We start from the raw sequence: 12,924 nt of genomic DNA, 5'->3' as shown, positions 1-12,924 counted from the left end.
TATGTGTTTGGAACTTACCCTCTAGTGGGAAAAGACAGAAAATATACAAGTTAGTGAAATTAATTAATAATTAGAGTTGTGATAAGTGTCAGGAAGAAAAAACCCAAAGTATTAAAATACTGATTAACTGGGGAGATCTACCTGGGATCTGGGATCCTGACAAAAAAAAAAAAAAAAAAAGGTATTCCATTCAGATGATGCAAATAAATAAATATGAATGAAGAAATAACTTACAGAGGTATAGGCAGGGTTGAAAGCAGCAACAAGGGATACTGAGGCACCCAGAGGCTTGTAACAGCAGAAAGTTGAAATGAAGAGGCAAGAAGAAATGACCTTGCTAGAGTCCAGTGAGAGCTGGAGCTATGGAGGATGTGTCACCTGGCAGGATCTCCGGTGATAGAGGGAGGCACGCACAGTCAGGGCCATGATCCAAAGTGAAGAGGAAGGGGAGAAGAAATCACCCACCCTCCTTCTCCTCCCACTTTCCAATCTTCTACTTGTGCTGCCTATTGGCAGAACCTGATCAGAAGCTATCTGGCAAGGGGGCCTCCATGACCCAGTTCACAGACACAGTCCATAGGGTGTGGCCTCAGTATTGATAATGGATGGGGGTGGTGGTGAGGGAAAAGGGAGAATGGAGAATAACCAGGAAAGGGGACCTACTTAGCTAGGACAGTCAGGAAAAGCCTTCCAGTGGACATGACATTTGAAGTGACACCCAGAGAAGACCCCAGCCACGCAAAGAGCTGGAGGAGAAATCCAGCAGAAGGAAGAGCGAGCACATGCCTTTGGCATTCCCCCTTCTCTGCACCCCACACTCAGTACAGATCCCTCACCAGGCATATAGTTATCAGAGACCCAGACCATCCAAATGAACACCTTCCTATTCTATTTTATCAACATAATAAAAAAGCTTGTTCATAAAAAAAATACCCAAAAGTAGGACACTTCTCTAAGAAAGGTCCAGCACTTCTGTAAATTCTAATGTACAAAGAAAAATCAAGGCAGACATATGTAAAGGCAGGAAAGGGAAGGCAACTGGAGCAAGCATAACTCCCTTCCATTTATACAACTTCTCTTTGAAAAGCCCAAGCCTTCCACATATTGAATAGTCTCATATTGTACAATTTACTAAAAGTGTGAGACTGTGCCCATCCTACTCTTAAATGAAGAAACACAGTAAGGATTCAATTCCAGTGTAATAATAGTTAATGTATAACTAATTTAAACTCCTACTAATTTTCTTTTAGTTTTATATTTATTTACCTCCAAGTCACCAGCTAAAATGTATATAAAATATATGCCTCAAGCCTATTAATCAAAAATATGTACTGACAGATGATTTTATTTTTTCTGATACTAAGAAACCATTTTTTTTAATATAAAGTAAAATTTCCAATACTAACAAGTTCATCATGTGAATTCAGTGATTTGACTTTTAAAGGCCAGTTTACTAGTTCAAATTTCCAGTGAGGTAGCCAAGTCATTGAAAGGTAAGTCTGCCCTTAAAAGGTACAGAGGGTTTCCTGCTGGTAATTGAGGTTGGGCGTCATAACTTCCTTCCTGTTAATCCTTCATACTCAGGGATGCATTCACCAATAGAAAAACAGTTCCTTTCAAGGACAAATTCCAGTCAAAATAATGAGGAACTGCCTGCATGTTAATGAGATTCACCATCTCTCATATCCAAAGGTGTTTTTTTTTTTTTCTTAAAGATCTTAAGGAACTTCCATCATCCAACTACATTAAATCTAAATTTCCCTAGTGCCTATTTAATTTATTTTCTTTTGTTTTGTCCCTGATGAATATGGAAACAGATGGTAATTCTTCTTCTTTTTTAAATTTATGATGGTTGCCAAGTCAATGAAAATTGCTGATAAAAATAAGCTCAAAGTGTATTATTACCTGTAGGAGAGGCCGCTGCACTCCCAGTACCTTCATGGTGTCTGCGTTAGCCAGAATCTTCAAAGGGTCAGATGTTTTAGTGACTCCTTCAATCTCCTTGTTGATCTCAGCCAAGACTTGATTGAGAAAGATGTTTTTGATGTACACAGTGAGAAACTCTCGAAGAGGACACTGTTTGGCTGGGCCAAGACCCAGGGCATGCTCAATCTCCTGAATAAATCTGGAAGACAAACAGTAAGAAGGTTACTAAATTTACGAGGCAAGTGTTATATAAATATGTCATGATGACATAAGAATATCTAGCGTTGGCTATTTCCGTGAAGAGGGCAAGTCATCGTAATACTCATCTCTGTATAATTTTTAATCTTTTAAAAATATAAATTATTCCACTAATTGAACAGAAATAGGATGAAACAGAGAACATGACTTCTAAAAATGGGGGGAAAAGGTGAAGACAAAAACTATTTTTAATTCAAGAAGGAGATAAGAATACAAGAAACAATGGGAAAACATGAAAAACAAAAAACACAAATTATCGTGCAAATTAAAAAGCATATTCCCGAAGAGTACATATTTCCCACTGAAACCTTTACATCACGGTCCCCCTACCCCCGCACCGGGCCATGAACCAGTACTGGTCTGTGGCCTGTCAGGAACCAGACCATACAGCGGGAGGTGAGCGGCCAGCTGGGCGAGCATTACCCCCTGAGCTCCGCCTGCTGTCAGTTCAGCAATTACATTAGATTGTCAAAGAAGCATGAACCCTACTGTGAGCTATGCATGTGAGGGATCTAGGCTGCATGCTCCTTATGAGAGTCTAATGTCTGACCTTTGGTGGAACAGTTTCATTCTGAAACCATCTCTCCTGCAACCCCTGTCCATGGAAACATTGTCTTCCACAAAGCTGGTACTTGTGCAAAAAAAATTTTGGGGACTGCTGCTTTACAAGTACATATATAAATGCCGAAAAGAGAGAAACAGAGAGAGAATGAAGGATACTCTAAAATTCATGATGATATGTGAGTTCAGAGGTTAAGAAAGGGAACGGGATGGGAGTTGGAGGACAAAGGAGAACTTCAATCTTACTTGCAATGATCTATTTCCTTTATTAACAACACTTAAAGAATACATAACAGAATGTTAATGATTGTCAAGTCTCAGAGATGAGTATACAGATATTTATTAAAATTCTAATTTTAATAACAAACAAAATAAATTTATTATTATAATTCTTTTTAATTTTCTATTCAGGCAGCCCCTACTTATATGAACAAATTGAAGTTACTACTATTTTCTAGTTAAATAACATCAGTCCTTCAATTACATAGTTTAAATATCTCAATACCACAGTATAGTCACCACAGTACATTAAATTTAAGTAACTAAAGTATAAACTTTGTTGCTAGCTCCTCTGAAATCCCTATGTAAATAACTGATGTGTGTTCATCATGATTAGTGACCAATCATATCCCTTCTTCCAACGTCTATTGGCAACTGGTCACTGTGCATTTGTTATTTGCTTCATGTACAGGCAGCAAAGCATGCAGCTGTGGTGCCTCCCTGTCTCCCACTGATAAACCCATGTGGCATTTTATAAAAATGGATAATTGAAAGAGGGAGGGAATTGGCCAACAAAGATAAAAGTACCACAAAGTGGTAACACTGGAAGTGAAATTTGAATTGAATGTAAAGGGAGTTACAGGAGAAAGAGCTGCCCCGGGAATGTTGACACTGCTGCCATTGAAGAGGCATAGCCAGACTGAAGGCGAGAACGAACCAGGAAGGTGGCTGTGACCAAAGGGATGCAGAGGATGAAGAGAGATGAGACGCCAGAGGAAGTGATGTTGGCAACAAATTTCACACTTAAAAACCTCTTGGAGATATTTCACAACACAGAAAAAATAAAGGATAAAATGCTGGCAACTGAGCCAAACTTAGAAGTATGACAGTTCGCCGAGGCCCAGAAAAGATGCTTGCTGTATACTGTAAAGTATATAAGGCAGCGGCAAGCACTGCTATACTAATCTTGATAAGATTTTAACAAAAAATAAAACACTTTAATTCTCAATGTTTTCTAATGTTACAGTGTACTAAATACATATTGGTTTTCTTATTTTTCATTTCTGTATATATTTATGAATGCCAGGAATAGAGTTTTTAATTTTTTTTTTTTTGAGACAGAGTCTTACTCCACCACCCAGGATGGTATGATCTTGGCTCAACTCCATATCCTGGGTTCAAGAGATTCTCCTGCCTCAGCCTCCCTAGTAGCTGGGATTACAGGTGTGTGCCACCATGCCCGGCTAACTTTTTTCTATTTTTAGTAGAGATGGAGTTTCACCATGTTGGCCAGGCTGGTCTTGAACTGTTGGCCTCATGTGATCTGCCTGCTTCGGCCTCCCAAAGGTTTTTTAATGTTTTGACAAAAAATTGTAAAGTCATGAAACAATTGTGACTATCCTCATTGATTGCGATTGCTTTGCGTGGTTTCAGCTTGCATGGTCATTTTTACAGTTCCACAATGCTATGGAAAGCAAGAGCTATATTGTACTTCAATTTCTTCTCAAAAAGGGGGAGAAGAAAAATAAATGAAAACATAAAATGGATAACCAATTGGGAAGGTATATTTGCAGTTTGAATCAAAGATGATGGCTGGAACTCAACAAGAAAAGAAACCAAATAACTTAGTAAAAAAAATGATCAAAACACATGAAAAGACTGTTTATAGTCAATACAATGACTAATACATTAAAAATTAAAAAAAATTATTCATTCATAAGAAAAATGCAAAGTAAACTATACTGAGATACCAATTTTTACACCAATGCAATTGGCCAAGTTCCAAAAGTTTGAAAAAACACTCTGTCGCCGTAAGTGCGAAGAAAGAGGCATTCTCATATATTACTGATATGAGTGAAAAATGGTACAACCCTTGTGGAAAGCAGGTTGGCACTATTATTCAAAAATCCAGATGCATTTCTCTATGGCCCAGAAATCTCATTCCTGGGAAATTCTTCTGAGAGCTATATCTAAATATGGATGTGATGATCTACATACAGAATATACAGATCATTACAGCATTGTTTTTAGGCAAAAGACTGGGAACAACCTAAAAGTTCATCAGTTAGGGAATAATTAAATAAACTATGGTATATTTACATTTTGGAATACTGTACAGCTCCCTCTACCCCCAAATGTGGAAACTTTTGGTGTACTAATGTGAAAAGACCTCCAGGATATATTGTTACAAGGAAAAAAACAAGCTCAGATCAATCTACAGTTAGTAGTATTTACTACAGTAACCCCTATATAACAATTATATATCCTCATTTGTTTATTTTAGCATAAAGACACCCTGGGAAGTCTCAAAAAAACAACTAACTACCCATAGGAGGCAGGGGTGGGGGTCAGGTCTGGGAGAGGAGTGGAAATTAGACTTCTGAATTTTAACTTTTAATAATCATTTGATTGTTAAAAACTGTTAATGTATTAGCTACTCAAATAACATTAAATCAGAGAATTTAAAAATTGGCTCTATGTATCAAAGACTGTATTTCATAAATTGCTATCTAATTAGGACACATTTAAAGTGTGGTGTATAAACAGTTCCTTAAGTTTAGCTGTTTAACCTAATAAAGAGTTTTCTTTACTTACTAAATCAATACATTGCAGTTAATCTTACATATTACCAGTTAAACACTCTATTAATCCCTGGGGTGTATGTGTGGTGGGGGATGAAGATAGTGTATATATAGGATTGTCACAATGAAAAAAGTAGCTTTCCTTCAAAGAAAGATGAAATTGAGAAGGCACAAGAAAGAGCACTGAGGCTTCTTAACTGATGTTATCACTGTGAAAGAAAAATAAAATATGACCAAAACCAAAATATAATGGATCTTAAGGAGAGGGTGAGTGAAAGAAGGCAGGGAAAAATGAAGAAATAAAAGTAGATGGTTAACCATGGCCACAATTTGAAGATCTCCAAATACCACATCCTGCTACGATGACCCCTTCTGATCTCATCTAACTCTCAAAAAGATGCCCTACTCAGGTGCATCCTAGTCTACTTGGTTGCCTTCCAAAAGAAAACCACTGTTATTAATTTCCTAATGAGTAAATATACCGAAACTCTTTTTATTATTTTTTAATATTATGAGAATTAATCATCAAAATCTCTATTTTCTTCAAAGGGATTTTGGAAAAGAGTTTTCTGAGTGTAAGTACTTCTGACATTTTCAAAATATTTAACATTTATTAGAACAAAATTTTTACTAGTCAATCTGCTGCTAAACAGACGGGCAGAAGACTCTAAATTAGCCTCATTTCTTTTTTTCTAGTCTCATATTTGCCTTTGGTGCTCCTAAAATATGAACTGTGCTGAGCAGCACAGACAGAGGGGCCACCATTGCTTTTGGCTGAGTGATTTCTTTCCAATTCAAATCATTTATTCCCTAAAGCATACATATCCATCTCACATGACATATACAGGTTGATGTTGTCAGCGCTAACTGGAGAGGACTCATTCAACATGTTTCCAAATCTGCTTTCAGAGCTGCAAGGGACCTCCTTGTGCAGAAGCACAAAACACGTGGGTGAGAATGAAAGAGAAAAATTAAGGCTGTTTCACCAGTCCCTTCTTTACCTTAGTGAAAAATGGGTAGAATGGGGGCTAAGGGATGTGGAAGGGGAGGAGATGTTGGTCAAAGGATACAAAATTTCCAGGAGGAGTAAATTCAAGAGATCAACAGATCTAATCTACAACATGGTGACTACAGTTAGTAACAATGTGTGGATACTAGAAACCACTGAGAGAGCAGAGTTTATGTGTTCTCACCACAAAAAATAAACATGTGAAGTAATACATGTTACTTAGCTCAATGTAGCCATCCCACAACGTATACATATTTCAAAACATGTATATCATAAATGCATATAATTTCTATTTTTCAATTAAAAATAAATAAAAATGAAAAAAAAGTAGTAACATTAAATGGGCAACCTACCCTTCATGGGCAGGAAGGACACAGCAAAATGAGCCTTCCTAGCCATCCAGGAGATGAACCTCACTCACTGTCACTCTGCAGAGGGGAGTGACTTAGAGAAGGAGAGTGGTCAAGAGAGGAACACTTACAGTAGGGCTTCCAGAGTTTGGACCTGGAACGCACAGTCTTGAGTAGGTACTTAGCCTCTCTTAGCTTTACTTGTGTCTTCTGTAAAATGGCTATAATAACACTACCTACCTCACAGGATTGTTCTGATGGTTTAATGAAGAAATTAAAATTAAGCACTCAAAACAGAGACTGGCACACAATAACTGCTTAGTAAATGGTGCTGCAGTGGTTTTTAGAATTACTATCTTACATAAACCCTGATGAGGCTGGAGATTAGAGGAAAGCGTGAAATATTGTATTTTTTTTTTTTCACTTTGCTACCTTATTTTCCCGTCTAATCATCCCTAGTTGGCAATTCAGACCATTAGGTTAATACTTGGAATATTTCACTAATAAATGGATGTAGGAATGAGCAAGAAACCCCATGTGGCCAGGGGCAAAGTGTAAATTGCTAACTGCTGAATCCTTCGTGCCTAGTAGTGCTACTCTATGGCTGGCACACAGTAGACATGTAGGAAATGCTTATTGGATAAAATAATTAAAAGGTCCTTCAATCATAACCCATAGTTCCTGAAGCTAGGACATAATCTATCTGGCATGTAATGCCCTTCTCCTAAGAATTTGGACTACAGATTTCAATACAAAATTTTTAAAAAATCATCCCATATCTCCACCATTCCAATGTAAACCAGTAATTCTTATTGACAGAAGATTATCTCATTCTTATGCACATCCCACACTGTTTTATATTTTGTGCAATATGGCTGTTCACACTACTTTGTATTCTGCTCTTTCACAGAGTATTACAGACTCATTCTATCAAGCTAATGAACACAGTATTATTAACCAAACCTCTACTAGGGAACATCTTCATTTTGCTTCTGTTGAATTATTTCCACAAATTAAAATACTGCAAGTAGCTCTTCAACATTTTTGGTGAGTCTTTTTTATTTTCCCTGATTTGCCACAGTGTACTGGATGAGTCCTTTCATCTAGCAAGTGTTTAAAAATGATCTGTTGAATGGGAGACAGGAGGGAGAGTCAAGGGTATAGAAGAAAATAATCAGAAAGCCCAATTTTCCCAACAATGCTCCTCATTAGCTCTATGGAAGTATGAAAACATTGAATTTTTAACAGCGAAAAGAATCTCATTAGAAAAGAAAATATTTCACTTCAAGTTAAGTTAGAACACAGATGGAGCCCTGTCAAAAGAGTATTATTTAATCTCATGAAGTGCTTTTACACCAGGGATTTCCTATCTCTGTAAATGATAAGCAGGCAAACACAACGTACAGGTATATCTGTGTATATGGGAAAAGAGACTATGAGAGTCAAAGAAAAGGGTATACATAATGCTGTATGGAGAGCATCACATCACAGGATTTTGAGAACCCTTATTCAGAACAGCCTCCTAAACTTAAGGCTGTAAAATAGGAGAAACCAAAAAAACAAATAATGCTAGTATGCAACTGACTCTTGTTGCTTTCGAATGTTTAAAGCACGGATCTGGTAGGGCATGGTGGCTCACACCTGTAATCCCAGTACTTTGGGAGGTCGAGGCGGGCGGATCACGAGGTCAGGAGATTGAGACCATCCTGGCTAACATGGTGAAACCCTGTCTCCACTAAAAATACAAAAAATTAGCAGCTGGGCATGGTGGCAGGCGCCTGTAGTCCCAGCTACTCAGGAAACAGGCAGGAGAATCACTTGAACCTGGGAGGCGGAGGTTGCAGTGAGCCAAGATTGTGCCACTGCACTCCAGCCTGAGCGACAGAGCAAGACTCCCTCTAAAAAATAAAATAAAATAAAATAAAATAAGATAAAATAAAATAAAATAAAATAAAATAAAAGCATGGATCTTATTGTCTAAATTCTAATATTTATAAATATTTAATTGAAGCTTTCCCTTTCAGATTCTCAACTAAGGGCCCTCTAAATGTACGCACATAAGCAATACCTGTGTTGCTGAATTTACTTTCTTACAGCAAGTTATGTGTCCTTTGAAATGCACACATGAGCACACACTACCAACATTTCACCCAATATTTTCAAATTTTTAATCTTGATTTTATTGCTATCGAGGGAAATTATAAACTAATTAAAATTTCACTCAAGCATCCCTCACTTAGCCCAGCCTTATCACAAATTCTGTTTCACTGTACAGCTCCATTTCTTCCATTTCATCTCAGCCAAGAATTGTGGCTGCTACCAGCTGGAAATATCCTTGAACAGAGAGGTCCTATATCGTATTGTAGAAGCTGCAATATGAGCAGTGATATGTTATTTATTTAAATAAAATGATTGCTTATTCAATAATTATTCCTTATATTCATACCCTAAAAAGCTTTTAAATTCGACGGCCAACATCACTAATAATGGGACAAAATGGACATCATGTACCTCCTGACATGATATAAAGAAGAACACAGTATTGTTCTCTGTTATTCTTGCTAAAAAATGCATAACTTGAATCTATATCACAATAGCACATCATCTTTCATAAAACCAAAATATAAAAAATTTCAGAATATTCAAATTTAGGATTCTGGTTTTACAGCACAAGTAATTCATGCATGACTCTGTCATAAACAGTGAATCACTGTTTATTGCTCATTATGTTTTATAATATATACATTTATATATACTTTGTATCATACAACATAAACTTTTCATTTGGCTATTTCCTGACTTTGCTGTGTATCATTACATATAATTTGGTAGTTTAGGATGAATAACATACACATTAATATAGATATCTGGGAGGCCTGGGAAGTTTTCTACTGATTCCATGTATCACAACCAATAGAAACATGTGATTTATCCTTTGCGACTTCTGCATTTTGCAGGATCTCTCAACATATCATTTCCTCTTACATGTTTTCTAATCTAGTCTTCACACTGCAGAGATGTACCATCCTTACTTAGAAGCTCTGAATCTCTCCTACTAATAATTTTAAAGACTAAAAAAAGAATCTGAATTCTCTTATCTCCATTTTAGTCCAAGATTTCTATGTGAAAAGTTGCATGACATTTACAGGTCTGCAGAAGCCTTTGCATAATCAAAAGTAAGTCCACAGGATCCCATCCTCATTGTGCCCATCCTCTACTGTCACATTTAATATTGTTGTATGACACATATTGTGTATAAAAGCATACATTAAAATTTTAATTAGCAATAAATGGTGATATACTGTTTGTGACACCATCATGAATGAATTACGTGTCCTAAAAAAGCCACAGTTCTGCATCAGAATTCTGAACCTTTGATTTCGAAGTTTGGTTTTATGTAAAGAATGCAAACAGCAGTAATAACAAGGCTGTAGCATGAATGATACATGAGTTACAAAGAGAAAATAAAATGCACATTTCCCCCTAAATCCAGCGAACTGAAATAATCTTTGAACCCAGAATGAGAATGAAACACTAACTGTCAAATGCAGAACTTTTCAGGAGAGATATGGGCCCATGTACAAAGATGGCAAACAGCAGTAATAACACAGTTCTGCATTCTGATAACACTTTCTGCACACCACTCTAAGGGAAATCATGGACTTTTATGAGAACACAGTATAATCAAAATCTCTACCCTGCTAGATTTATATGGGAAAAAAAAAATCAACCTACAACTCATAATAAAATCCACCCCCAGACATGGGCCCATCCTTGTACAAAGAACTGTGACCAGTTAGCTATACTCAGATGATAAATGGGCCTTGGGAATCAAAGCCGAGTGAGGCCATGCCAAAGACTGGAAACAACTCGGTCTGCAGAAAGAAGGCGTCCCCAGCAAACAGGGCTCCTTTAAGATATATTTCTTACTTTCTCAACTGCTCTCAGGTATGACATTTAAGACACAGAACAAACTGGAAAACAACTCGGGCAAAGGAAAGAAGCCTCAGAGGAATTGATTTGAGATATATTCAACTCACTAGTATTATCTGAGTCGAAAAAGATCATTTAGAAATGATTTACAAGGGACGTATTCAGAAACAGCAGCAACAGGCATATTTAAGACCATAAATCAGTGGAACATGAAAACCGAAGAAAAATCCATAAAGGTTAATGCACTTTGGAGCACATTTGCCTCTTAATTCATGGGAGTAAGCCATTGGCACATCAGGAAGAGGTTCTCCCCCAACAAGCTGTAACTGTTCATGCTGAGTGTAACTACTATCTGTGCCTTTTGTATATAAAGATTTTCTGTGTAAAAGTGCAAAATAAGCTCATCACTGCAGGGCCCAATCATGTCCTCAGCCCATACCCGTAGGAGACAATTTGCTGAACTAATCAAATAAAAAGGGATTTGGGTGCTCTTATTTGTAATGTGTGAAATTCATGTCTGGGAGTAGAGGAGAAAAGGGGTAAAAATCATTAAATAAAGGGAGAAAGAATATCATCTACAAAATTTGGATTCTGCAGGTTTATAAACAAATTTAACTTAAAAAAATCTTACCATGAGTATATTGCAAGTGATTTGTGACTGCAGTTAAGTGTTCCCTCTAGACTGAAAAGCACTTTAGGTAAAATGAAGTAAGCCTCTCTAAAAATGACAGCTGTTAAATTTTTTTAAGCATATAATTTGGAAATTGAAGTGACTTAAACTCTAACCCTTAATATCAAACAATCTTTTTAAACCAAAAATTGCATAAATAAATAAGGGATGCTGACACAAAACTCAGAGAACGAAATAATAATCCTGCTTTTCCGATAGGTCTGGAATTTTGTTTTTATCCTTTCAGTTTATCTCACAGTAAAATAACCTCTTCTTTATTTTTTTTTCAGAAGGTAAAGCTTTCAGAAAATTTTCCAAGAAAAACTGTAATTTATTACAAAATGTCTATCATACACCTGGAAACTGATGTGTCACATATTAAATATACTCTGTTTTAGGCGCCCCATATCAGTTTGGCCTTCAGACTGTAATGCAGGACACAGAAGAATCTGGGAAAGCTTCTACCTGTTGCTATGCCAGTAGAAGCTGTATTAATAATTGCTTACACCCATGGAGCGCTTACCATGTCCTGATCAAAGAGCTTTATATGGATTCTTTCTTATGTGATTTTCACAGACACTCTATGAGGACTGTGCTTTTACTATCTGCATTTTACATGTGATAAAACTGAGCAGCTGAAAAAATGGCAGTAACATTAACAGCTGACAGTTCTTATTGTTCTTATTATAGTCATCTTTCAGCATCCCTGGGGGACTGGTTACAAGACCATCTGCATGTGTGCACACTCCAGTCCGGAAGTTGGCCCTGCAGAACCTGCGTATATGAAAAGTCGGCCCTCCATGTCTTCTGATTTCAAAAGCTGTGAATGCTGTGTTTTCGATCTGCATTTGGTTGTGGATGCACAGCCCTCCGGTATGAGAGCCAACTATATTTATTTAAGAAAATCAGCATAGAAGTGGACCTGCGCAATTCAAACCAGTGTTGTCTGAGGGCCAACTGTACAGGCCAGCACTCTTTTAAGTAATCACCATGCTTTACTTCACATATTCCTTACAACACGATGAAGTTAGGTACTTTTATAATTGCCATTTGGAAGAAGACATGAAGGCACAGAAAGGTGAAGTTACTTTCCCAAGGTCATATAGCTAGCAAGGGATGGGGCCAAAATTTGACCTTGGACAGTTTGTCTCCAGAGACCATGCCAGACTTCATCACTCTATCCAACATACTTCTTTTTTTTAAATTTATTTTTTATTTTTTTATTTTTATTTTTATTATTATACTTTAAGTTGTAGGGTACATGTGCATAACGTGCGGGTTTGTTACATATGTATACTTGTGCCATGTTGGTGTGCTGCACCCATCAACTCGTCAGCACCCATCAACTCGTCATTTACATCAGGTATAACTCCCAATGCAATCCCTCCCCCCTCCCCCCTCCCCATGATAGGCCCC

At 37.1% G+C, this 12,924-nt stretch overlaps 1 protein-coding gene across 3 annotated transcripts in view; it reads right to left on the bottom strand.

Annotated features, from left to right (window-relative positions):
- EXOC4 (exocyst complex component 4) overlaps positions 1–12,924 on the bottom strand; it is an 845,850-nt gene that overhangs the window by 253,740 nt on the left and 579,186 nt on the right. For all 3 annotated transcript variants that reach the window (XR_003118525.1, XM_025378967.1, XM_025378968.1), the window contains one exon: positions 1,906–2,125. Coding sequence is in view for 2 of the 3 variants with exons in the window: in XM_025378967.1 (XP_025234752.1) it covers positions 1,906–2,125 (220 nt within the window). In the remaining variant the exon portion in view is untranslated. The remainder of the gene's footprint in view (positions 1–1,905; positions 2,126–12,924) is intronic.

Source organism: Theropithecus gelada, chromosome 3, assembly GCF_003255815.1.
Source record: "Theropithecus gelada isolate Dixy chromosome 3, Tgel_1.0, whole genome shotgun sequence".
Classification (NCBI taxonomy): Eukaryota; Metazoa; Chordata; class Mammalia; order Primates; family Cercopithecidae; genus Theropithecus; species Theropithecus gelada.
This window is presented reverse-complemented; position numbering and strand designations above follow the sequence as displayed.